The sequence below is a fragment of the Mustela putorius genome, unplaced genomic scaffold (genome assembly GCF_011764305.1).
Source record: "Mustela putorius furo isolate JIRA1106 unplaced genomic scaffold, ASM1176430v1.1 tig00003845_pilon_pilon_pilon, whole genome shotgun sequence".
Lineage (NCBI taxonomy): Eukaryota > Metazoa > Chordata > Mammalia > Carnivora > Mustelidae > Mustela > Mustela putorius.
Genome location: NW_025421998.1, coordinates 41347343 through 41375003, shown reverse-complemented (window position 1 = coordinate 41375003; position 27661 = coordinate 41347343). Strand labels below are relative to the sequence as shown.

Genomic DNA, 27661 nt, shown 5'->3' with positions numbered 1-27661 from the left:
GCAGGGCTTACTTATCACAAATGTCCTTCCCAAGGCAACTTGACCACAAATGTGGAAGCCCTCCGGTAGGCAGAGACATGCTGATGACTGGCTCTCCTCATTTCAGAGGCTTGCGGACACCCCGGGAAAATATCTTCCTTCCTCCCTCCTGCCCCCACACCTGAGACCTAGAGTTTTAGCACTTTCATTTAGTTCCCTTAAAGCATTTTTAAAAAGCTTTTAAACATTTTAAACATGGTAAAAATAAAACTCTAAGAAATTTTTGGCCATCTTAGGGGTACTGATTGCCAGGACCCTTTCTGGGGTAGAGGAAGAACAACTAGACTGATTTTGTCGAATAACCAGAAGCGTTCCTTCTGTGTGCTGGGCATTCCCTCCAGCAACCAGCATTCTGTGTCTGGCCAGAGGCCATTCCTTTAGGCGGCAAGCTCTCCAGTCTCTATAGAAACTGGTAGGCAAGTATGTTTGGGTTGGTTTGCTCTACCAGTGAGCCTGGCTAGCTTTCCCCGGAGTAGGGCAAAAGGAGTGAAAGACAGTGGCACAGAGTTACCCCCATGTTTACTTATGAGGTGAAAATACAATACTAGGCTGGTAAAAACACAAATAATCACATTTTCCTCCTTTTAACCCTTCCTAGTATCTCGCTTTAGCCTTTTGTATTGTGTGTATGTTTTGTTTTCAGTGTGCTGGGTCGTTGGCTCATTTTTAAGAAATATTGTTGTGAAATACTTATTTTGTTTTCTTTTCTGGCTAACTAAGGACTATTTAAAAAAAAAAAAGTTAGAAATAAAAAATTGAAAGTGATTTTCCTGGGTGTCAGGAAGGGATTAGGACAAGGATTTCCTATGGCTAGGCCAGTACCCTCATAAACTGAACGAGTTGTGGTAATTACTACTTTCCTTCCTGGTCACTGATAAGGAACCTCAGCAAGTACAGTATTCTGTGCCAGAGCCCACTTACCAAGGGCAGCTTGGGCTGAGGGTCAGTCCCTGGGAGGGAACATGCAGTCAGGCAGCAGCATGGCCAAAGGCCAAACACAAGATTCAGTCTTAATCATCAAGAACCCACTTTTCTACCCTTCCTGGAACCCGAAACAGATTAAGAAGCACCAGCAAGGGACACCCGGGTGGCTCAGTTGGTTAAGCGGCTGCCTTCAGCTCAGGTCATGATCCCAGCGTCCTGGGATTGAGTCCCACATCAGGCTCCTTGCTCAGCGGGAAGCCTGCTTCTCCCTCTGCCTCTCCCTGCCACTCTGTCTGCCTGTGCTCACTCTCTCTGACAAATAAATAAATAAAATATTTTTAAAAAAGAAGAAGAAGAAGCACCAGCAAGTCTGTATTCCCACAGCTGCCCCCCATCTATCCCCGCCAACTCTACAGTTAACACGTGGTTAACTGGGTGGGTGGGATTTCCTGGTTTGGACTTTCTCATGCTAATCTTCTCTGCATTGTTCCAGTTTTAGTATATATGTTGCCAGAGTGAGCACATTTATAAAATATTTTGAATCTGTAAAGAGGCAGACAGATGCAGTCTACTCACCACCAAGCTTAACAAAGAGAACATTATGAGTCCAGTTGAAGCCTGTGTACGTCCACTCTCGAATCATATCACCCATGTCTTTCTGCAGTAGTAACTGCTATCTGGAATTTGGTATTTATCATTCCTAGGCAATTTTTATACCTTTACTATGTGATATTTGAATGCTTTAGCAATATATAGTATCATTTTGCATTTTGTGATCTCATATTTTATGTAGTCTTCTGCAACCTCTTGTTCTCATTCATTCTGCCTGTTTACTTCTTACACTTCATTTGTGATATTTCTTCCAGTGTTAAATTATTCTCGACACCAGGGTACAGTAATACTGTGTAATAGTGTTTGGCCCCTAAAACACAATTAGAAATGGCTCAGATTGAAAAATTTTATAGTCAAATTAACATATAATATAGTGTGTTAACTGTTATACATATTTGTTTTATTTCAGGTCATAATATAACTTACCCTCTCATGCTTTTTCCCTGCCCCTTCTCCCCAAATCATCAACAGTAGAAAAAGAAGAAGAAGAAAACATGTCAGGACACAAATGGTAAGTAATGTGTTGTCTTTTCTAAAGTGGAAGAGGCTAGTGGGAGAGGAAAGCACATAATATATGCTCAGTAAATGTCTGTTGACTAGAAAAATCAAGAGTCACACTAGCAGTAAATAATCTGTTAACCCCTATCCAATATGGGGCATAGTCAAGTTCAACATCCCATCTAAATGAAATATGGAAACCAAATAACCAAATATACTATAAGTTCTTATGTAATATATATTCTCTAAGAAATTAATTTATATATAGCTTTTCTTCTGAGAATCCAGTGGATTTTCTTACTACCAGTTTTTCAAATCTAATAAGTGAATATTTTTTTAGCACTGTTTTATTTACAACTTATTAGTGTTATCAGGGAACTAGATGTACAGCAGCTTTAAAATAATGAGTGAACACAGACTCAGACTCATTAATGTGACTTTAACTGAACACTGGGGAGGCAATCCTAGTTGGAAGGTGCTGCTGTTAAGTAAAGTGTGGTGATCATGGCAATGTTCAGCACTGTCACTTACATGCCTGTAGCACATGTCAGCAGCGTGTTAAACTTCTTATAGTTTCCAGGTTTGCCTCACGTAGTGTTTTTGAACCTTTTTGAACCCATGACCCACCAGGCAATCAGATCTTTGTCATGCTTTATCTCTAATCCATAGCATGAAAAAATGTGATGTACATTTTCATGTTTCAAGTGTACAGTTAATTGTAATAAGGAATATACTTTCAATCCGTCCTCTCAGCAAAGAAGTAATCAGACCCAAGACCTCTGTAATATCAAAAATCAAACTTTAAGAGAATTTTTGCATGTTTTGTTTTAAGACAAAACATAATGAATTTTAAAAGATAATTAGTAAATGGCTGAGGGATTTAGTTTCCAAGTATCCCCATTTGACAGCCCTCTAACTCACAGTTGTCATACTCTTTTCATAATTATTCCATCTTGCCTCATTAAGACATCTTACCTCCATCCTGTGACCCTCAAAATGGCTGTCATATCCTGGCAGCAGACCAGGGAAGTAGGTAGTCACTCACCTAAGAGAAATGGGAGTGCCCTGAGAAATGGGCCCTTCCCCAAAGTCATTCTCTTACTTACTGTGCCACTTCATTGCTTGCTGCTGAAATGCAAGGGCTGTAGAGAACATTGAAATGAACACTGGACTGGGATTAAGAAGACTGGATTTTAATCCTGTAAGACTTCTGGCAGAATTCGTAATTTTTTGAAACCTAAGATACCTCATCTATTAAATGACAAAGGTGAGGGGTGTTCGCCAGGTCTCTGAAGTCCCTTTGCTTTTTGTTGTTGTTTTTTTTTTTCCAAAATGGAATTTTTTTTCATCCATGACCTCTCACCAAAAATAAGTAAATAAAAGATACAATACAAAGAAGCCCACCCTATTCCCCACTTCTAAAATTTCTGTTTCCTTGAAATAACCAGTTTTGGAGGGTATATCCTTCTAGTCTTTTAATGCACATATTATGTAGAGAGATTCTCTCTTCTACATAAAAGTTACATGTTTCTTCCACTTATTTTCTTTGAGGTGAGCTCATAGTAAAACTTCTGTCATTAAAGGATAGCAGATACACAATGTTACATTGGTTTCAGATATATAGCACAGTGATTTGACAAGTTAATACACATAAAAGTTTTTTTAAACTGCAGAAACTATGAAAGTCCCCCAAATCTTACTTCTGTAATGATAACCTTTACAAAGTCCTTCTGACTTTTTAAGAATTAATGTGTGGGTTGAAAATTGTAAATGTTATCTGGGAGGAGAGTATAAATCAAGTTTCAAGGTAGAGGCATTTTTGCATAGTGGTATAAAGCAGTTTGTGTTTTAGGACTCATATCTGGTACATTTTGAGTGCTGATAGTGTGGAGTGGAAGAAGGTACACGTCTGCAGTGAGCAGAAACCAACGGTCCTGTGTGACAAATGAAACAGGAACTTTAGGGGCACCTGGGTGGCTCAATGGGTTAAGCTTCTGCCTTCGGCTCTGGTCATGATCTCAGGGTCCTAGGATCGAGTCCCACATTAGGCTCTCTGCTCAGCCAGGAGTCTGCTTCTTTCTCTGCCTCTCCCCCTGCTCATGTTTTCTCTCTCCCTCTCTCTCTCAAATAAATAAAATCTAAAAAAAAAAAAAAAAGAAAAGAAAGAAAGAAAAAACAGGAACTCTAGACCAGAAGAAGGTGTAAACAACATGAGAGGGGCGGGGAGCACTAATGGTGACATTTCTGTCAATATCCGAGATGTTCTGGTCTTTTACAGATTTCTATTTCATTCTCAATTTTTTTCTAATTTCTTTCTTACATACTTTTTCTAAACGATTATTTATTTATTTATTTGATAGAGAGCATGTGCAGAGGCAGAGGGAGAAAAAAAAGGGAGTAGCAGACCCCGTGCTGAGCAGGGAGCCCAATACAGGGCTCCATCCCAGGACCTTGGGATCATGACCTGAGCTGAAGGCAGGTGTTTAATCTGAGCCATTCAGGTGCCCCATCTTCCTTACATACTTTTTAATTCAATCTGTAGTATGTCTTCGTGAAGAATGGCTTCTTTCTATCTGTATTTTAAACACTTGGGTTTAAGAATTTAAGGTCTTAATATTAGAAATCAGTAACAGATTTTTCAAAAAAATTTTTTTTACATTTCCTTTGACTATGGTAAGACTATTTAACATGAGCTCTGCTCATGCAGTATTATTAACTACAGAGCTCTGCTATGCAGTATTATTAACTGCAGGTGCAGTGTCCTACAGACACCCTTCGTTAAGAGTTTCCCATTTTCCTCTCACCCCATCCAGCGTCTGGTAACCAATCTTTCACTCTCTGATTCCGAGTTTGACTGTTTTAGGAACCTCTAGGACAGATTTCAAACGTACTTTCTTTTACCCCCTTACCTCTCCTTTTCTGTTGTCACTTCACTGTTGGCCATAATGCTGGAGTGGAGGGAATGCTGGTGTCTGGCTTTATCGCTTCCTCACAGGCTGCTTGAGCCAAACACCCTGCCTGGTTGGGCCTCACTTTCTCTACTTGAAAAGGGAGTATGTCCAGCCTGCTGAGAGCTAAACTCTTCAAGGTTTAGTTTCTTGATTTCCTGCGAAAGCCACTTGGTTTCCTCACTAACTTTTAAGGTTTCAGAGTACATTAGCATTGGTTAACTTTTTTGGTATAATAATAACACAGGAAAATATCTTTATGTTTATGAATGTTGTGCGATACAATGTTGAAATAGCTTTGTTCACACTAAAACAGCTTTGTCTTTATGAAAGTCATGAATAAAATACCTCTTTAAATGTGTTTTTTAGCAGTTATCCTTGGGACTTACAGGATCGATATACTCAAGATAAGTCAGTAGTAAATAAGATGCAGCAGAAGTATTGGGAAACGAAGCAGGCCTTTATTAAAGCCACAGGGAAGAAGGAAGATGAGCATGTCGTTGCCTCTGATGCGGACCTGGATGCCAAGCTGGAGGTGAGCTGTTCTTGCTGTCAGTCTCAGCGCAGCCCCCTCCCTGGGGTCACAGTCCTAGAGTGCTGAACCTGGACAAGTGTAGGTGTGCTTTATATTTGAAAACAGGCAGACAACTGGTTCATGAGGAGAAAAATCTAAGATGAGTTAAATTCAATCCCAGCACATTTTTTAAAAAACCTACAAATTCTTGTGTAACCACCAGCACACCTGAGTTAATTTGTTTTTTAAGCACTTTAATGCATTGCATGTGGTAAACTCTCAATAAATGTTTGTTTGTTGTTGTTTGTTAAAAAAAATTCAAGCAAAGATTAATGCAACACTAGGGTCAAGCAAATGCTTACATTTAAAAAAAGAGGAAAGGATGACAGCACAAGGTCCTGGAAAGTAGGGTCTAATAACCTTAGTATTGAACCCTGGAAAATTCTAGAATGAATTAGTTAAGCAGATATTTAGTTAGACTGGTTAATAATACAGTAAGCTGAATTCCTATCTGGTTGATTCCCAAATACTAACATAACTGGTAAAAGTTCCACTAATCACCTGTCTTGCAGGACATTCTGCCAAGAGTTTAGATTAAAATTTAAAAAGCATACTCATTGCTTCCATGAGAAATACTGTTACATGACCTGATAAGAATTCAAAATGATCTCTAAGATTAATATCAGCTAAAATTAGTGAACTTGAACATTTTACATATTAAAATAAAAAGCTCAGGGTTTCAAAAAACTTTTCTGAGAAGGGTGGCCAGGATGGTAGAAACCATGGTTATACTGGAACAGAGAGGTTTAAGGGGAGCTATATTAGCTGTTGACGGCATAGAAAGGTCTGTCATTTGGATGAAGGATAATTCATTCTCTGCATTCGAGGGGAGAACAAGACCCAGGGCCCTTATCCATAGTATGTATCTCTCATGGAATTATCTCACATGTTTATGTTTTGGTCTGCTCCCCTTCCACTGAGAGATCCATATCAGCCTTACTCACCATGGTACCCTCAACCAGATACACAGTACAGTGCCCGTGCAGTAAATAGTAACTGAATCAGTGGACAAGTTAGTGCAATTAATATTCATTCCCAACCTTTTCCCTGTCAATGGAATTGTTCAAATTAAAGCTGGCCTTCATAGGGATGTCCTAATGGAGATGGCTACACGGGAGAAGCATGGCACCAGGAGGCGTCTGTTCTGATTTTGGTGTTCTTCATATTGAACACTATTTGAAATGATTATATGGTGCATATGCTTTTCATGTCTTGTACCTTTATTTTTTCCTTTTTTTAAAAAAGATTTTATTTATATATTTATTTGACAGACAGAGATCACAAGTAGGCAGAGAGGAAGGCAGAGAGAGAGGGAGGGGGAAGCAGTTTCCCTGCTGAGCAGAGATCCCAATGCGGGGCTCGATCCCAGGACCCTGGGGTCATGACCTGAGTGAGCCGAAGGCAGAGGCTTTAACCCACTGAGCCACCCAGGCACCCCTATTTTTTCCTTTTTAACAGCGTAGCAAATATAGACATTATTCAGAAAGGAATTTAACACGTAATTATTACTTCATTACACACAATACAGTAATTTTTACTTATACTTCGGCTCTGGCAGCATTTTTCTAAGCCAACTATACTTTAATCAAAGTAGCCACTGTCCTAGGCACATCTCATCTAAAGCACTTAGCTGTGACTCAGAATGTTAAATGAACGAGGTTTCGTGTTGATGTTTATAGAGAGCACATAAGTAAATGACATGCAAACCATTTTGATGTGTTCTTACCCTAAGTCATCCATAAAAGGCTAGCAAAACAAGCTTTCTGTGCCAAGTTATGATGGTCAGATTCTACTATAATCTGCTGGGAAGTTAATATAGAAACATTGCACTAATTTAACTCTGTGTCAAAACTTGTTAATAAAATCATTTTCTCAAAAACAGCTCTTAAGTGCAAAAAGAGACAAAGCTAACCAGTGATGACAGGCACGTCTTTTAGGAGGGGTCTTTTGGGAGTCACTGGTCTGTGGTTTCTTAGTTTGGGTGTAGTTTCTGGAGTGTATGCAGTTGCAAAGCTGCAGAACAGAACATTCCAGAGGTGTGCATTTTATTGCCTTTCATTTACCCCTCAGTTTTTAAAAAAGAACAGTGGCAACAGAACAGCTCTTAAAAAAAAAAAAAAAAGATTTTATTTATTTGAGAGAGAGAGAGAGCATGAGGGAGGGAAGGTTAGGAGAAGAAGCAGATTCCCCGCTGAACAAGGAGCCCAATGCGGTATTCGATCCTGGGACTCCAGGATCATGACCTGAGCCAAAGATCATGACCTGAGCTTAACCAACTGAGCCACCCAGGTGTCCAATAGAACAACTCCTGAACATAATTGTTGAACTCCCTCGCTCCTATCTTCATGAACTACTATGTGTTGGTGGTTTGTGAGCCAGAATCCTGATATAAACATTTTGCTAAGGAAGAAATTCAAACTGCTGTTTTGTTTTATGGTAAAGGTTTTTTATTTGTTTGTTTGTTTCTGTAGGGGACACAGAGTAATGAAATGAGATTTAGCAAAATTCATATTTTTACTGACCAAGTTTTATCGTATTAAGCATTTCTGAGAATGGTTTTTAACATTTTAAGCATATATGTGTGCATCTAATTTTTAGATAATTGGTCATATTTATTATGAAGCAGATCATCTGTTTTAACTCAAATAGAGAAGTACTTCATAATACAAAGACACAACTATTACATCACCATGGCCACCATAAGCTAAAAGAGAGAGAGGGAAAGGAGGGATAGCCTTACTCTGCCTCATTAGGTGGCTCTTCAGAGGCAGAATGTGTGCCAGGTTTTCTAACTGATACCAGCTGTGGTCTCTAGGTTCGTGGACAGAAGGTGGAGAAAGTGTGAAGTAGCTTTTGATCTTCTCCTGAGCTTATCTGGGTTTTGAAGTAAAGACCAGGACCACTGTTAGTTAAAATCTAGTTTGATTCTTCTCAGTCTAGCCCACCTGCTTTTCCCTTACTTTCTTCTGTTACAGTCTTGGCATTATAGTAAGTGTCTTCTCTGTGTATCTTAGGAAATCATTGGGAAAATAAGGAGTGATAAGGGCTGCTAGCTAAACTTCATTTTACCAGATGTCTTCTAAATGGAACATTCAACTGATTGATTTTTGTTTGCTCTTTATAGAGTTGTTTTAAAATTAAGATTTATATTTATTTGACAGATATAAAGAGAAAGGGAACACAAACACATGGGTGAGAGAGGGAAAAACAGGCTCCTCCCACTGAGCATGGAGCATGATCCCAGGACCCCAGAATCATGACCTGAGCCAAAGGCAGACACTTAATAACTGAGCCTCCCAGTTCTATAGGGATAACAATCCCTATAGAATTGTTTAAGCATGCCATAAAATGCATTAGGATCACAAAGTAGGAAATGTCATGTTTTAAACATGATTCTTAATTGAGGGATCCCACATTTAAAAAAAGACAGCAAAATGGTAAAAGAAATAAATTATGAATGAATATTGGGTTTCTGGTTTACCAAGTCTTCTAATTGGGCCCTTCATTCAGGATTTCTGTTTTTCAGCTATTATTTCAGTAACTGGAGGAAATAAGTGTTCTGCAGATCTTAATTTAGATCACAGAAATGATCAATTCCAGTACCTATAGATTAATAGGAATGTATTTAAAGACTTTGGTCACATTTCCTGCACCGTACACCATATAACACCAAGCATACTTGGGCTCGTGATCTTATTGTTATTGGGCAAATTAAACACTCTGGTTATGTTCAGATAATTTTATTTCACTGCTGTTTTAACTTAGCATTTTGTTTGTATTTTTATTATAGCTATTTCACTCAATTCAGAGAACCTGTTTGGACTTGTCTAAAGCAATCGTACTCTATCAAAAGAGAATATGTTGTAAGTATGCCCTAAGTATGAATATTGATCAAATAAACAGTAAGAAACAGGATATTTTGCCTTAATGTATCATTCTGTATGTTTAGGAAGTAAGACAAGGAAATTACTATTTAAGAGTGCCTATCTTTTCTCTTTAATTGGTGGGAAGGAGGATCTCTAATAATTTTATCAGAAATCCTTTACATGCGTTGTTATCATTAAATGCAAGTTACTGTAACAAGAACTTTATATTGGGCTTCCTGTGGGTAAGTACGTGCAATTTATTTTCCTAATTATAGAAAAGTTTTCTCAGTTTAATGTGTGGATTTTCTAAAATTTGGGGTTGTTTTTATTTGATTGCCCTTAATCTCATATCTAGTTTTGTTCCTCTTAAAATGGAGAGAGAAAGCACATACAGGTAATTTATTAACTGTATTTTGTTGGCAGCTCTTCTTCATGAGTTTTTTTAAGTTAAAGATTGGATTATTGGGGAATAAGATTCTGCCTAAATTTATTACCAACAGTTGTCTCTGAAATACCAAATTGTGTGTTACTATGTTTTAAAATTTCCTTTTATAGATGATTTAATAGTATAATTTCTGTATTTCCAAGACTATAACATAAGTTTTCCTGTTTCTGACTGCTGTTAAACCTCTTTCCAATAATCACAAAGTAACAATTGGTAATCTTCCTTCATTAGTCTTTGTTAAGACTATTGTGGGGGAAGTGCAAAGTCCTAGGGCTTAAGGGCAGAATTTCATAAATTTTCTATGTTACTGATTACTAAGTCTTGGAGCTAAGACTTCTCCAGGGCTATAACACCATAGTCTTGAGTTCTGAGGAAATTAAGACACATGACACATATCCCTCCACCATTTCTCTGTCCCACATCTAGTCAGTCTTAAATGCTGGTCCATTTTGTCTCCTGAATAGCTTTCAGAGTCTCCATCCTCTCCATGTCTACTGTCACTACCATCACTCTTCTACTTGATTTGCTGTATCAGCTTCCTAAATGATCTCCCTGCCACCCCCAGCCCACTGTCTACCCCACAGAAAGCTTCCAATGATCTAAACTAGGACAAGTTAAGCAACAATAAGTAACAATAGTATCAGATTATAACCCATAAAGTAAAGTAAGCATCCATTAAATCAGTGTGGAAATAGACAAACAAGGGAGAAGAAATTCTTTCTTACAAAATAATTCTGGTTAATAAATCTAGAAAGAATGAGGAAACCATAAAATCTCCATGAGGCAAATGCCACAGTGAGATCTGTGGCAGGCAAGGTTCACAGTCTAATTATGAGAAATAAGACATACTCGAACTGAGGGACATTCTGCCCAATACCCAACCAGTACTCTTAAAAGGCATGAAGGTCATGAAAGTCAAGATAGGTTGAGAAACTGTCACAGATTAAGGAGACAAGGAATTTTGACAAGTTATCATCAGATCCTGGATTCGATCTTAGAATAAAAGTGGCATTAGTGAGAAAACTGATAAAATTCAAATAAGGTTATGTTTAAGAGTACAATACTAATGTTAATTTCCTAGTTTTGATAATTGGACCATCGTTATGTAAGATGCTAATGTTAGGGGAAGCTGAAGAAGAGTATACAGGAACTCTATCCTATTTACAGTTTTTCTATGAGCTTAAAACTATTGCAGAATAAAAAGCTTTAAAAAATGTACATTGGGGGGGGGCGCCTGGGTGGCTCAGTGTGTTAAGCCTCTACCTTCGGTTCAGGTCATGATCTCAGGGTCCTGGGATCAAGCCCCACATCAGGCTTTCTGCTCAGCAGGGAGCCTGATTACCCCTCTCTCTCTTCCTGCCTCTCTGCCTACTTGTGATCTCTCTCTCTGTCAAATAAATAAATAAGATCTTTAAAAAAATGTACATTGGATCATGTTGCTTCTCTGCTGTAAACCTTCCAGTAGAACCTAAGGTGAGATCCAGACTTCCATACCACAGTCTATAAATTCCTAAATGATATGGCCCAGCTCATGTCTCCAGCCACTTTTGCCCTCACCCACCATGTCACCTGAGGCCTTTCGCACTCACTATTTCCTTTGTCTGGAATGTCACTGGCCTAATCATCTCATAAGTGGCCCCTTGTTGCCATTCAGAGCGCAGCTTAATGGTCACCTGCTCAGAGAGGCTTTTCCTGACCACTCAGCCCACTCAGCAGCTTCCCTTACTCCCCTTCTCTTATTACTCTATCTGGTATTTTTCTTTTTGTGTTTTGTGTTTGTGATTATGGATTTTTTTCTGTCTTTTGTTGTGCAAATAAAAGCTCCATAAAAGCAGGGACTTTGTGTGTCTTGTCCATCTCTATATTCCCAGTGGCAATAATAGTGCCTAGTATATATTAGATCATCCATAAATCTGTGCTGTGTGAATTAATGCTGCCAAGCTAATTGGTTTTATTGTTCTTTGGTTCCCTTTCTAGGATACATCTGAAAATCGAATCAGCAGCTAAAAACGAATAGGATTTTTCTGTGTGTGTCTGAATTCTTAAGTCCCAGTTAAGTTAGACATTTTAAGTGGAAACTGGCAAATCATCTGATATGTGTACTGCACCTGAATTTAAACTTCTATAAATTAATTTCAGTATTTGAATTTTTAAGTGAACATTAAGGAACGAACCTCCCTTCTTGGAAAGTGACAGTCATCACTTAATGGCCCAAGCTGGATTCCACCTCTCTCTGAGCAACACTGCCAATTAATTAGAATCCAGCTCTTAAAAGGAAACCTATTTCCTACCTCAAGTTTAATCCTCAAGTAATTAAAATAACAAAAAATAATTTTTCAAATGCTTCAACCTACTTAGGCTTATTAAGAGAAGAGTACCTTTCACCAACTCTGTAATCATGAATTGGTTTCTTCCTAGTCTTAAGCTAAATGTGTTCATTTGTATGTGACTTGAGACTTCAAGTTAAAAAAGGTGACAGTAGCCTTCAAGTTAAAAAGTTTAACTTCAAGTTTAAAAAGGTGAACAAAAATGTGAAATTGCTCTCCGTAGGGACATACTCATTGTGGAATTGAGTGAGTCCCATATTAGTTAATAGAAGTTACAGAAAATATTAAAAAACAACAAAACTTCTTATAATTATAGGAGTTTTTTTTTAAATCTATAGAGAATCATGGCATATATATCAAATAGGCATTTAAAGTAAAATAAAGTAGGATAGGAGGTGGTGGGGGAAAATAAAGTATATGAGGACAATAAGGCAAAAATTATAGTTAATTTACTTTAACAAGCACTTTACAGTGCCCTGAATAAGATTTTATGGTCAGCCCATAGTTAGATGAGGTCCCTGTCCTGAGATAGTTAGAGTCTCATGGATAGATAGACACATGACCAACAACGAACACCACTATTATCAGATGCCGAGAGGGCCCTACTGTCCCAGAGAAACAGGGATCAACTACTTCACAGCCTTGGAGCTTTGACTAGTGAACTTGATTCTTGAGGGACAGAGAAAAAGGAGGGCAGTCATTTATTTCTCAGGATGAATGAATTCCAAAAGGCTCATCCTCTGGAAAGTTTAGTGTGAACTATAGTCACAAATTAATAAGGAAGCAGTAGCAATTATTGGATTTGTGGTTCCTGGCTAAGGGTCTCCTTGGAGAGGTTATGTCAGGAATGGGATGCTTTCTGAAGGAATTCTGGATTGTTTATGAATAGAGACAAGAATCCTAGTAGCATTTAAAAAGCATTTTTAGAGAAACATGATATATAAATGCATAAATACAGAAGTGTGAAATAAGAATAGCGTTCAGAGTAAGTCCCTAGAAATGCTGGACTTGGAAAAGAAAGCATTTAGGAAGCTCAGTGTCACTCTTTGCTCAGCTGTTGGTGAATGTAGATTGGGGACCAGTGGCCGTGTAACAGCCCACTGTTCCACTGTTTGGAGACACACATTTTTATAAACATATTTTTATAAATCAGCCCCAAGTGTAGAGAGAGTGTTTTGCTATTATAAATATTGATGCTATGATTATCTTTCCACATGCAGCTTTGTGTCCATTTTACTAATTTCTTGGAATGTACTCCTAACAGTAGAAGTGCACTGTCGAAAGATACATAGACTTCTGTAACATTTAAAGTTTATGGCCAAAAGACTCTGCAGAAAGCATGTACCTACCAGTCATTAGCTCACCAGCAGTGCCATCTCAGGTTGTCTTTAAAAATAAGGCCAAGAGGGGCACCTGGGTGGCTCAATGGGTTAAGCCTCTGCCTTCAGCTCAGGTCATGATCTCGGTGTTCGGGGATTGAGCCCCATATCGGGCTCTCTGCTCAGCAGGGAGCCTGCTTCCTCCTCTCTCTCTGCCTGCCTCTCTACCTACTTGTGATCTCTGTCTGTCAAATAAATAAATAAAATCTTTAAAAAAAAAAAAAAAAGGCCAAGATTAGGCATGACCAGTTCACTGTTCCAGCTCTGCATTTAAAAAAAAAAAAACCCATAAAGCCATGGGGTACCTGGGAGGCTCGGTCAGTTAAGTATCCAACTCTTGATCTCAGCTCAGGTCTTGATCTCAGGGTCATGAGTTCAAGCTCCATGCTGGGTGTGATGCCTATTTAAAAAAAAAAAAAAGACCCACGAAGACATCAAGCTGATTACCCCCCACCCTCAATCCCCACTCCCACTTCCAACCAAAAACCCATCTCATGAATAAGGTATTGGAATTGCTTTATTGTCATGTGGAATGTAACTCAGAAAGCAGAGATCAAACAGTGAGAGAGCGAGAATAAGCAGAGAAGACTGCCTCTATGTCATAGGCAGCACAAAAGATTCCCACAGACAAACCCAACTTTTTTATTTCAGCTTGAAGCAGCACATCATTGACTTGCTTTTCAGTGCAGAGGTCATTTTCTGGTTCTGATTACAGGGCACCAAACACACTGACAGATGTGCTCAAGTGAATTTGATCTCTCCTTTTGTAAATGGAGGGGCAGCATGAAAGTTAAATGGTAGGAGGGGGGAGCTTACCTTGTAGCTTGCCACGTGGATTTAATTTCATCCCATCTTGGCCTCTGAAAGAGTGAGGACCTTGGGGTGTGTCTCTCTGCTCTGTAATAAAAATGCTCATTGTTCATGGCTCCATTTGGTTTTTTCTTCATCAGTCTTGTCTCAAGAAGAAAACGAACTGGGAAAATTTCTCCGATCCCAAGGCTTCCAAGATAAAACCAGAGCAGGAAAGATGATGCAAGCAACAGGAAAGGCCCTCTGCTTTTCTTCCCAGCAAAGGTGTGTGGCCTTCAGTGGGGCTCCCATTTGGGGGGAGGGGAGGTCAGCGGAGAATCTGGAATCCACCCAGCGATGGAGGGGACTCTCCAGTTGTTTACTAGAAGGCTCTGTCCTGAGACTGAGAAGCTGCTCTGTTCTCAGTTCTTAGCCTGTTCTTAACTCTCTGATTAAGATAACATGTATGATTTTTTTTTCCTCCCAATAATTTGTGGTTTTTTTCCATATTTCTCCTGGTCTTTAGGGAGCATGTTATATGCCAATCACTGTGAGTGCTGCCTAGGCTTATGTTTGACCTTGAGCAGTGCTCATAGCAGTAAGTCTGGTCCCCTTCCAGCAGCTGATTAAAGCAGGAGCCTAATGAACCCAGGTGGAAGTGTTCCTTCTCTGCTCTCCATGGGCCAATTAACTTTGGAGAGGTGGTGTTCGTGATGCCCTGAACCATTCCACTCAGACGCTGGGCCAGCAACATCAGCAGCATCCCCTAGAAACTTATTAGAAATGCAGAATCTAGGCCCCATCCCACAACTGCTGAATCCAAATCTGCATCTTAATGAGATCCCCAGATGATTTTGATGCACATTTAAGTTTTAGAAGCTCGGGGAGAAAGGAAATTGTGGCATATGAGTGACATTCTTTTTTTTTTAAAAAAACACTCTCATGACTCATTTTTATGGTTGGTGTAGAATAAGCAAGAGCCCCTGCATATAGTTGCATTTTGTGCCTGAGAAAAGTGACACTCTTCTATTCCTCCTCCCCCAATAACTAACAAGCCCAAAAATGTCACTCAGTCATATTGGGCAAGATTATACCTAAATAAGGCATTGTAGGTAGTTTCCAAAAATGTTCAGGCTACGAAAATTTCACTTACTCAAATTACTCAACATTTTCTTCTCGTAATTTCTCCTTCTTTCCTTCCCTGTGGGCCAAGAGCAGGCCATCAGCCTGTTACACACATGTTCCTATGAAATCCTGAGAAATGCAGAGTAGCAGGAAGAGACTGGCTGTGTCAGTTTCCCATGGTCCCACTCCTGGATGTGTTGGTTCTCCTAATAACATTTGGACCCCACTTTGTGGGCAGTGCCAACTTTTGTATTTGAAGAAAACCATTTCCAATAGTTCTGTGTCTATTTCCCAAGAAAAGTGTTGTTTATAATTTTTAATTGTACCTTTTGATCTGTAGTAGTTTTTCCTTGTAAAAATAATACTCACTGAAGAAAAAATTAGAATAGACAAATCAAAAGAAAATTAGAAAGCAATTAAAATTTTACTGATAGAAATGACCCACTTTTAACCCCTTGGTAGGTATTTTCTATGCATATGTACTTACCCCACCCTTGCCAAGATAACTGGCTCTCAGTCTTTCAAAGAGTCAATTCTCATATGTTAAAATGTGTAATTACCACTAATTTTAGTGGGAAAAATTCTTACACATACTCATATGCCAAAATGTATATGCGTTTGTGGGAAACAGAGCCAAATCCCCAGAAATCACTACTAGAGTCACCATTACTGATCAAATATGTTTTATCCTATGTCTCTCTAGTTACATGCTTTCAGAGTTGTATGCCAAATTATCTCCCAGAGAATACATAGAGGACCTTAAGTTTATAGAACCTAACCTTTAGTTACTAACAGAAACAGTAAAAGAAGTTAACAAAAACAATGCAAGTGATACTCCAAAGTATCACCACTATAAACTAGCAAAGTGCATCCTATCCATAATTTAATGCAGCTTGGAGAACTTTAAAATTTGGAAGGTGACCTCCTGCAAAATGGCTCTGGTTTCATATCACTCAGCTGCTGACCACGCACATGACATCCCAACCAGTCCTTTTAAACATAAAGAAGTAGAGGATGACATAAAGCTCTCATGAATTTCAATTTTCAGATCTTGAATGGTTGTAACTTCGGAAATACCAGAATATAATTTTAATATATATAGCATATAGCAAATATATATATATATATTTAATATATAATAAAATATATTTTTAATATAAATAGCATCATGCCATGCAGTTTCTCTACAGCAGTGTTTACTGATTATTTAGCAAATTGATTTTTTGCTCAAATAACTAACACTTTTGCTATCTATGTACACTTTTTTTTTTAAATTTTATTTATTTATTTGACAGAGAGAGAGAGAGATCGAGATCAGAGGCAGAGGCAGAGAGGCCGGTGGGGGCTGGGGCAGGCTCCCCGCTGAGCAGAGAGCCCCATGCAGGGCTCGATCCTAGGACCCTGAGACCATGATCTGAGCCAAAGGCAGAGGCTCAACTGAGCCACCCAGGCACCCCCTACGAATACATTTTTAAAAACATCTATACCATAGTATTTTAGGGCATGCCACAGTGCATTTAGCTTGAGCCCTTCTATTAGGTCACTTTTGCATTTTCCTGCTAAAGGATAAATGTCTTTGGAGTCGACCTGCAGATACTTTATTAATTTTCCCCTCTGGGTAGATCTTCATCCATGAAAATGTGCACCAGTCTTTCACTGAAGCTTGATACTTCTGGTTTTTCAGTTTTTTCTTGGTCTAGATGCTCTCCCTGGTAGCAGCAGGGAACAGGTTTTCACCTTTCTAACCTTATATGAAGCAAGGTGCAGAAAAAAATGAGGTGATTTTATATGCTTTCTTCTTTTCTTCAAGATCTTAACATCTATCATCATGTCATTACGTTTTCAAAGGTTTCTAACTTTACAACAGTCAAAGAAATCGAGAGTTTTCTATTCACAAGACTCTTATTCAACCAGTTTAGGGAAATTGGTAAGATCCAAGGTAAGAGAAAGAGGAGTCCAGAAATGAACAGGATCCTTAGGGGGACAGCTGAGGCCTCTTTCTCTCTTTAAATAGAAGGTCCCCAGTTTTATAAACCTTCACACTGGCATTTGTTTTTACTGACTTATTTGATAGTCATTGCTACAACTGTGCATTCAGTTTGATGAAAAGTGAGTATTAAATTTAACCCAATGGTGATAAAGCACAAGCTTACTTTATGGCACCATAATGTGTCCGAAAACCCCCTGCAACACTTAGGTAGGATGATGTGATCAAACTGTTTTTAGAGAAATGCCAAGTGTTTAAAAGCAGTGCTTTACAGAAAAGAGGAAAGTGGGAGAAAATAGTAAATGGGTTTTTTTTCCTTAAACAGTTTATTGCCCCCATCTATAATCTGACAGTGCTGCTGAAACTGCCAAGCACTGATTTCAGCTCACTAACATTACTAGTCTCTTCAGCTTCATAAGTTTGCCTTTAAATTAAAATGTAATTACTCATCTTATTTTCATTTTTTGAATCTATGTCCTGCAACCTCATGAAAACAACTGTATTTTAAGAGTGTAAGTCATATGACATTACTCATTTTGGGTAGGAGAGAGGCAGTATTTCCCTCTGCAAAATGAGTATTTCATCCACAGTTTGATATGCCTCAAACTTTTTTTTTTTTTGATAAATAAATAATGGCATTTTACAGCTAATATAATAATTATTTTATTTCTATCTCTTTGCATAATACACATACATTTATGGTGTAGGATCCTCAAGTTTTGTTTCTCTGTAAGGATCAATCATCTAACCTATCTGAATGTGCCTAACATGTAGTTCTACAGTGCTTCTCTTCCTTTCTAGACCATTTAAACATGTTTCTGTTTGGGTCACCTGGTGGCCTCATCAGTTAAGGGTCTGACTGTTGATTTTGGCTTAGGTCATGGTCTCAGGGTCATGAGATTGAGCTCCACATCAGGTTCCACATTCAGCACAGAATCAGTTTAATTGCTCTACTTCCCTCTGTCCCTCCCCCTGCTCATGTACTCTCTCTCTCCCTCTATCTCTAAAATAGATAGGGGTGCCTAGGTGGCTCAGTGGGTTAAGCTGCTGCCTTTGGCTCAGGTCATGATCTCAGGGTCCTGGGATCGAGTCCCGCATCGGGCTCTCTGCTCAGCAGGGAGCCTGCTTCCCTCTCTCTTTCTCTGCCTGCCTCTCCGTCTACTTGTGATTTCTCTCTGTCAAATAAATAAATAAAATCTTTAAAAAAAAAAGAGTCTAAAATAGATAGATAGATGAAATCTTTTTTAAAAATTGCTTCCGTTTGTGCTCCATTCTCTGTGACTGTTGGAGCAAGCAGGAGGTTGCCTTAGCATTTGGAGAGTAATCTAAAATGACCTAGTAGGGGAGATCCTAATTGTGCACCAATCCATCCCTCCTTAAAGGGCCAGGCTTCAGAGGAGCAAAGACAGGGATGCCAAGAACAGAAATGGGAAATGGTTATGTCTTGACCTTTCTCCATTAACACGGGGTTGGTACCAACTCCAGACACTCTTTGCTCAGGCATGTTGGAAATACTTCCCAGTGGTCCAGTTAAGTAACAGGGATCCGTACATGGCTAATTTGACTGACTCATCAGTTCATCCATTTCAATCAAATATTTCTGCAGCATTGTCTATATTTCAGGCACTGTTCTAGGCTCATGAGTTTAAGATAAGTAAACTGTCAAGGATGCACACTTCTGGCTTGCTTGGTTTCAAGATTGTGGCTTTATCCTCTTGTCTAGGTTGGCTTTGAGAAATCCTTTGTGTCGATTTCACCAAGAAGTGGAGACTTTTCGGCACCGGGCCATCTCAGACACTTGGCTGACGGTGAATCGCATGGAGCAGTGTCGGACTGAATACAGAGGGGCATTATTATGGATGAAGGATGTGTCACAGGAGCTTGATCCAGACCTCTACAAGCAAATGGAGAAGTTCAGGAAGGTAGGAGATTTTATGAAGGTTACCAAGAGGGGTACCTGCTGGAAGGTAATGAGGTGTGATTTGAATCCCTCTAGTGAAGAAGACATAACTCAAAAGCACCAAGGATGCAATTAATCATTGCCAGTGTCTTTTTATGTGACAGAATACCAATTAATGTGATCTATAATTCTCTAAGGGTAAGATAGAAGAGACAGCTGGAAATTGCTGGGATTTAGTAACTGGTTCTAATTGAAGTCAGATTTTCATATAATGTACACTTTTTTGTAACGTTGTCACTTCAAAATGCTTTTCCATGCATAACTAAAAATCAAGATTAGATCAAATGAAACTGCAAAGTGAGGACATGCTATTGGAGAAATCTTTTTTAATTGCTAATGAATTTTAAAATTAATAGAATAATACTCCTTTGTTTTGTGAAGTGGGTTGAGAAGTGGCAGGGTTTGGTTATGGGATTAACTAATGTTCCATCTGCAACAGACCTCTTCAGAAATTTGTCTGAAGAGAATAGTTAGCTGAGAAGGTGATATGCTCTTAAATTTCCTTGAAACAACTGGTGAGCAGCGGAAGAACAATGTTTCCTTGGTATTTTAATTATCCTGTATCTATTCAGCCATTTGGCTACTTGGCCATACGAGGATACACCACACCACTAGGTGGCAGTCATACACTGAGTATTTATGAAAATGCAGAGACTTGTATACAATCTTGGTAGTTCTTTGTTTGGTTGATTTGGATGTATTTCAGGGTGTGAGAGAAGAAAAAAAAGCAAGCAAATGTCAGGTTTGACATAATATTATTTCAATTATCTTACTCATTTCAAATGACCCATTTGTAATTAGTGATGTTGCTTAAAATCCCTAGATTTCTTTGTAGGTATATCATGTGGAATTGTGAATGGGAAACCCTACTACTGATAGATGAAGCGTGTGGGATGGGGGGAAGGAAGGACCTTCTGTTGCTTGAGAACTGGGTCACCAATTCCTGATGTACTATTAGATTGATACAAATACTTTTAAAAGCCAAATCTTAACTTCATTTGTAATTTGGAGTCCCTCTCTATGAAATCAGAGTTTATTTTATTTCTAATTATAAATAACCTTAATGTGGTAGCAGCATCTAACTTCTTGGCAAGGCAGATTTCTGAATTCATGAGAAATCTGAACTGAACAGTAAAGCTCACTCATTTTATAAAAGAGAAAATTAAGGCCCAGGCTTCATTAGAAATTTCCTGACTTTCTAATCAGGCCAGTAATTTGGTTTGTCTTTGACACTTTATTTGTGGGTTAGAGGAGGACGGAGTAGAGAAGTTAAAACAAAATAAAAAACCTTATCTGCAGAGAATAGTGCCCATCATTTTATATCTACTATCTCCTTTAATCACAGATTTAATTTTATAGGTGGAGAAAATGATACCTATGTTAACTAGCCCAAGGTCAGACAAGGAAATGAAGGTTAGAATCCTAGAAAATATGCATGATTTTTTCCTTAAGAGAAAAAGACTGACCTAAAATTGACATTTTCCTTGTAATACCAGTCCTTTGATTTATTCACTTAACAAACATTTATTTGAGCACCTTTTATGTACCATGTAATAAAAATAAAAATACAGGCACCTGGTTGGCAGCCAGTTAAGCCACTGACTGAGTTTTGGTTCAGGTCATGATATCATGGACCATGAGATGGAGCCCCAGGTTGACATTGGGTTCTGCACTCAGCGAGGAGTCTGCTTGAAGATTCTCTCCCTCTTCCACTCCCCTTGCCCTGTTTATGCTCACTCACTCTCTAAAAGAAATAACTCTTTAAAAAATTTGAAAATACGATTATTCTGGAAGGCTGGACAATATCACGTAGAATTGTGTTGATTTGGTTTTATTTTGGAGCATGGTTACTAGCTGTATAACGATGAATAAAAACCAAGCCCTTGGTCATTTGGTTTGAATGTTGAAATACTACCCACTCTTAAGTGTCATCAATCTGTTGATTTTGGAAAATATGGTTTAAAGGAATCCTTTGCCATGCAGAAGTAGCTGAGAGATGCCTTACTCTACAATCCCTTATGTGCTGGATTTAATTTAATAGCTGAACATGGTGTACTTTGAATTTAGGGAAAGAATTTGTTTTTAAGAAGTCTATATTCAGGGCTCCATCATCCTCTATATTAGGCAGGACTGTTGCTGAGGACAGGGACCAGATTCATCTCTTCACTTTCGTACCCCAGGGTCAGACTAGCACCTGGCCCAGGTTAGCATTCGTAGAGCATGCTCCGATTCCAGCCATGGAGTCTGAGGTCCCAGACCCACTGTTTCTCCAACAGTAGGGCATTCTGGCCCCACACAACTCACCTTGTGACGTTTTGGAATTGACCTAGGGTTTTACAGTTAAGAAAGAGTGTTATCAGTTTGTGACTTGCTGCTTTCTTGGGAATGAATTTCAATTGTGGAGTTTGCTGTTAGCTTGGAGTTTATAACATGAAATTTAACTGTGAGCAAGCTTGAGTGTTTTGTCCCAGCAGGATTCCATTTTGAACAGAGTCTCCATTCATCTCTCAGAAACGTGTTACCAGAAGGAATTTTTGTGTCCTCTGGGAGAGGGGTCCGGCTGTGGGGGGCCCCTTAGGAGTCACTGTGGGAGCGAGAATCTCAGTCTCTGCAGAGCCAGCTGCCACCTTCATGGTTCAGCAGATGAAGCCGGAACTAAAGTAGTATTTTGCTATAAATTCAGTTCTTTGGGCTCACACTTTCTGAGGAGATAGATTTCTAATTCATCCTCACAGATATGATCCCATGGTTGCAGTCTTAAGTATGCATTCATTCATTTATTCATCCTCCCAACAAACGATATGGAAGCCCCACTGCGTGCTGGGCCCATGCACAAAGATACAGTAGCAAATAAGCAGGCATGATCCCTGCCTTCCTGTCCTGGGTCGTCAGTTGGGGATGGAGCAAGTAAATATGATGCGGTAGGATGGATCGTTGTCTGAGGTGACACATGGTGTCACAGGAGCACCTAGGAGGGGCTTCCTTGAGGAAGTCACGTCTAAACAAGACAGGAAAAGATGAGTGGGAAGGACTTGGGTCGAGGGAGAATACACAGCAGAGCAGAGTTCCAGGCTGAGGGGGACACTTAGGCAGTGGCCTTTAGATGAAAGCAAACGGCACCTGGAAGGACCTGAAAGGTTTTTACAACCAGAGTACAAAAGCAGAGCAGGTGTGGGAATGGGGGGACCCGTACTATGGCAGCTGGACAGGTACGCAGGGCCAGACTAGAAGAGGCATCTCTGGGTGGGGGTTGGGGGAATGGAGGGTGTTGAGGCGGGAGGGAGCACCATCACCTTTCTGCTCTCACTCGCTCACCCAGAATGTAAGGTGGAGAAGGGACTGGGAGGACCCAAGCTGTTGGGAAGACATGGGGGAGATATGGGTGTCCCTGATTGAAGGGGCAAGCAGACCAGGGAAGGGTTCTGGTTCTGTTCTGCCCTCTCCCACATTCCGTAATCGCACCATTTAATTACACAGCTCTTCATTCTTCTTAGAAATGAACAGAATAGTATAAATAAATAGCAAGATCAAGTGTACTTTCCCTTCCAACCATTGCTTTTCTCATCATGTTTTCAAAGGGCTAAAAACTTTTTAAATAACACACAGTGAGCATGACCAAAATGATGAATGAAAAACTTAAAATTAAACAAAGCAAATAATCTGTTTTCATTCTGGCACCCTTTGAAGCACATGGGCCTGATGACAGATCTCTCAGCAGCAACACTAATAAGCATTTATTAAGTGCCTATATTTGGTGATGGAAATACAAAGAGGTGGAAAAGCTTGATCCCAGCCTTCTAGAAGGACCCTGCTAGTCATCTGTTCCTTGTCAAAATTACCGTGATAAACAAGACACCTGGAGAGTGTGGCCATATGTAGCTATTCTCTGAAAAACCAAATAATAGGAAATAGATGAATTTCAATGCACAGAGCTGGATGGCATAGGAGCGGTTGGAAGCCCCCTCCTGACAGCGTGATTCACCCTAGGAGGGAAATGGACAGGAGACGACACCGTGAAGTATTTTACGAGCAGTTACAACGTGTGATATACGTGCCCTTTGAAGGCAGAGTAAAAGCATATGATTTAAAAATAGAAGTCAGCTTCTTGTAGCAGATTACATCAGCTTAAGTTGTGAGCTCACAGAAGAGCTTTTGCAGCCTGATGCCCTTGAGAGAGTCCTCCTGTGGTCAATTAAATGTCTTGTTTTTCTTGAAAGTCAGAAATGGGATGGAAGGTAATTATTCTAAATGGAATAAAAGCTGCGTTAGGTGTAAGAAAATAGTTCTGAATCCTCTAAAGAGATAATATGGAAATGTATACGTGGGTATTTGTTATGAGTCGCAGTCCTCATAGACAAGGACAAGGGAACCAGCGTTTTAATGAGGGCCATTTATTAAATGGCTTAATCAAATCCTACAGCATTTGTCTAGGGTTTCATCACCATAATTCAAAAGGGTATCTAAAAGATATTGTAGGAAACAATAGGTATTGTAGGAATGATATTCCTACAAAAGGTATTGTAGGAATGATACACACTGGTATTCTTGGGCTTGTGTCTATTTAAAATAGTGTTAGATTTTGGAGAGCTGCTAATTCACTCTAAGTCCTGTTAGCAAGTAATATGTTAGTGTGAGATGGTTTCTTAATAAATGGTGGGGGCTTAATATGTGGGGCCTTATTTGGGTCATCAGTCAGGGGTGTTCCTGTGTCCCACTGAAGGTTTGGGTCTATAGAGCTTGGTCAAGGACTAGTAAACAGCAGTATTGATGTTAGAGGCTTTTTTTTTTTTTTTTCCTGTGGACAAAGACTTGGGTTAATTAATTTGACAGTATCATTAATTACTGCTGAAATCATTGGTCTTTGTCAGAGGTCGAGCTCTTTTAGCAATTGAGGGCAGGTCCCATGGGAGCTGGAGACGCCAAGTAATGCAGGAATATCACTGCTCAGCCATCTCCTCATTCTGTGTTAAAAGCCTTTCCTTTTTTGCCTGAGCTATCCATCCAGCTTTCTGGCTTGCACGGGTGTTCTGCTTCAGTTCAGTGCCAAGGGCAGGGCTACGACCCCCCAGTAAGTTGTGATGAGTGAGCGTGGAGAATTTCAGGTTTGGGTCCACACAATAGACCAACCTATGAGCCTGTTTAATCAGTGCCTTGACTCCAGGACTCTGCTTTAATTCATACATAAAAGGGGAGGGCGTTTGACCCATTATCTTTTCTGTCTCTTCTAGGGCTGAAATCCTACACACTGGCTTGAGTTCTTTGATGAGTAAAAATTCCTTTTGTAAAGCTAACATACTCTTGAACCTATCTGTTTCATGACCCTCCATCTTCATTTCCTGGTTTTTTTTTTTGGTGTGCTTGTTGTTCGTTTTGGTCATTTAACTAGGGAGCCTATTTTTTTGTGGTCTCCAAGAAGATCAAATCAAGTTGTTAACCTTCCCGCTGGGTGGCTATTTCTTTACCTAAATGCTATAGGAAAGATATGCCATTCTCATATGGCACACGTGGGAAGGGAACAAATAATTATATCCCTGCTTTCATTTTTTAATTTCATGAGATGAGAATTTTGGGGGTCTATGTGTCTTTATTGATTTCCCCCTTGAACTCACTGAATGGTAAAAGTTAGTTTCAGGTTTAAGTCAAGACCATTTGGAAGAGCAGGCATGAAACAGATCACTTGCAGACCTCGTGACCAGCAGGCTACGGCTCCTGTTTGGAAACAGAAAGGAGCATGACTTCAGGGTTGGGGTGGTTCTATGCTCTGTCCCCAGCCCTACCTACACCCGCTGTGACAGCTGGGATAGGTCTAGTGAGCCTATGGTAATTTTCTCATTCACTAAAGGAGAAATAGGTACTAGCTGGTCACCAAGCTCTTTTCCAGTTGTAACATTATTCTTTCTCTAAATTGTTAAACTCTGGAATTCTTAAGCTTATCTGTAGAGAAGAATAGACACTGGAACAGAGCTAACCTGTCCTTTGTCATTGTAGGGTTTTCCTCCTCCTGCAGCTAAGTACTGGTCTTGTTGAGTCTGCTCGATCCTGTTGCTGTTGATGTAATCTCAGACTCTGGAAAAGAAGAATACTTCACTCATAATTCTTGGGTATAGGAGAGTGATATTTTTACAAAATGATTCTAATTACTGTTTTTTTTTGTTTTGTTTTTTTTGTTTTTTGTTTTTTAGATTTCATTTATTTGACAGATCAGAAATAGGCAGAGAGGCAGGCAGAAGGGGGAGGGGGAGAAGGCTCCCCTGCTGAGCAGAGCGCCCGATGCAGGTCTCCATTCCAGGACCCTGAGATCATGACTGAGCCACCCAGGTGTCCCCTAATTATCTTTTTTTTTTATTAAGATTTTATTTATTTATTTGACAGAGATCACAAATAGATGGAGAGGCAGGCAGGGAGGGGGGGAGCAGGCTTCCCGCTGAGCAGAGAACCCGATGTGGGACTCGATCCCAGGACCCTGAGATCATGACCTGAACCAAAGGCAGTGGCTTAACCCACTGAGCCACCCAGGCGCCCCCCCCCCAATTATCTTTTATTTAGATAATACTTTTGCAAGGGTTAGAAACCTAATGCACATGGGCCAGCCACCTGTTTTGGTAAGTGACGTTTTATTGTAACATGACCACATGCATTCACTTATATATTATCTCTGTCTGTCTCCATGATATCGTGGAGAGTTGTGTAATTACAACAGAGACTGATCTGCAAAGCCATGATATTTACTTTTTGCCTTTTTACAGAAAAGAGTTTGCTGGCCTCTGATTTATAGGCATTTCTAGTGTGTGCTAAAGTGAGGAAGTTTTAAGAATTTAAAAATGTTTCATTATGATAAAACATATACCATAAAATTTGCCATCTAGCCATTTTAAAGTATCCAGTTTAGTAGTATTAAGTATATGCACATTGTTGTACAACAGATCTCCTAAACTTTTTCATCTTGCAAAACCGAAACTGTGTACCCATTAAGCATCCACTCCCCATTTCCCTCTACTCAGCCTCTGGTAACTATTTTGCTACTCTCTGTTTTTATGAATTTGACTACTTTAGCAACCTAATATATGTGGAATCATGCAGTATATGTCTTTTTGTGACTACATAATGTCTTCACGGTTCATCCATGTTGTCTCATAGGGCAGGATGTCCTTCCTTTTCAAAGAATGATAATAATAATTTTAAGGAATAATAATTTAAGAAATAATATTTATGCTTATACCACCACATTTTATTTATTCATTCACCAACAGACACATTTAGGATACTTCCATCGCTTGGCTAGTGTGCATGTGCTACTTATGAACATGGGTGTGCAAATAACTGTAAGACCTTCCTTTGAACCCCGAATCCATAATGAACAAACATAATAGGCATCTTATAAATGTTTGTATTACTGAATGATATTTAATCCTGCCATTGAATAAAAACAACACTTATGCTATGGAAGTAAGCAGTCATTTGATTTTATCATCCTGGAAGATATTGTGTAAACATACTAATTCATAATTTATATTATCTAATTTCTGTTAGAATAGTAAATATTGCTCTATTTAAAAAAAAAAAACCTGTATAATACCATAAAAGCAAATGTTTTGGTTTAAAATAGATTTTTCCATGGGGGAGTGGAAAGAACTATTTCTTTCTTGAGAGAGGTATCAAATCTTTGCATATGGCACTTCTCCAGTTGTTTGAGGAAAAAGCTTACTTAACTCTCAAGTTTCAGAGTAGACTCTGGACAAAAGTGTATTACTGAAGTGTGAACTGATCCCATCCATGATAGTTTTCCTTTTGCCAAATTGTCTGGCTTTTCTTCCTAAGACTTATATGTATTGGATGACATGTGCAAACCTGGTTTCTAGAATTTCGTGGATGATAATATACAAAACATAAGAACTTCCTGAGTGGAACCAGCAGGTTCCAGATCAAAATTGCCACCATATAATGAGCCCATTTTATAACAAGGCCTTCTCGGTGCGTTCGCAGCTAGAATGTCTTAGATGGATTCATTATTTCCATGTTTCACCATGTTGTGCTTTTGGCTGTAGGGTCAGAGGAGTGGCTGGGGCCCATGACACACGCTCCCTCCCTCCCCCCAGCCCGACCACAGACTATTCCATCTGCCTCTGTCTCCTTTTGGTAGCTTCTAAAGAAGGTGTCATTTTAGATTATGCTTAAATGGAAAATACTG

The 27661-nt window shown here is 39.3% G+C and overlaps 1 protein-coding gene across 19 annotated transcripts in view; it reads left to right on the top strand.

Moving 5' to 3' along the window:
- Positions 1–27661, top strand: part of ICA1 (islet cell autoantigen 1) — a 142220-nt gene that overhangs the window by 17149 nt on the left and 97410 nt on the right. For 6 of the 19 annotated variants that reach the window (XM_013064178.2, XM_013064180.2, XM_045062731.1 and 3 more), the window contains 5 exons: positions 2047–2086; positions 5391–5556; positions 9386–9458; positions 14563–14686; positions 19237–19435. In XM_013064178.2, coding sequence (XP_012919632.2) covers positions 2070–2086; positions 5391–5556; positions 9386–9458; positions 14563–14686; positions 19237–19435 — 579 coding nt within the window. In that variant the 5' untranslated portion in view covers positions 2047–2069. Of the gene's footprint in view, positions 1–1984; positions 2087–5390; positions 5557–9385; positions 9459–14562; positions 14687–19236; positions 19436–27661 lie in introns of all 19 variants that reach the window. The other 13 variants (XM_013064179.2, XM_013064190.2, XM_013064189.2 and 10 more) reach the window with 3 other exon arrangements.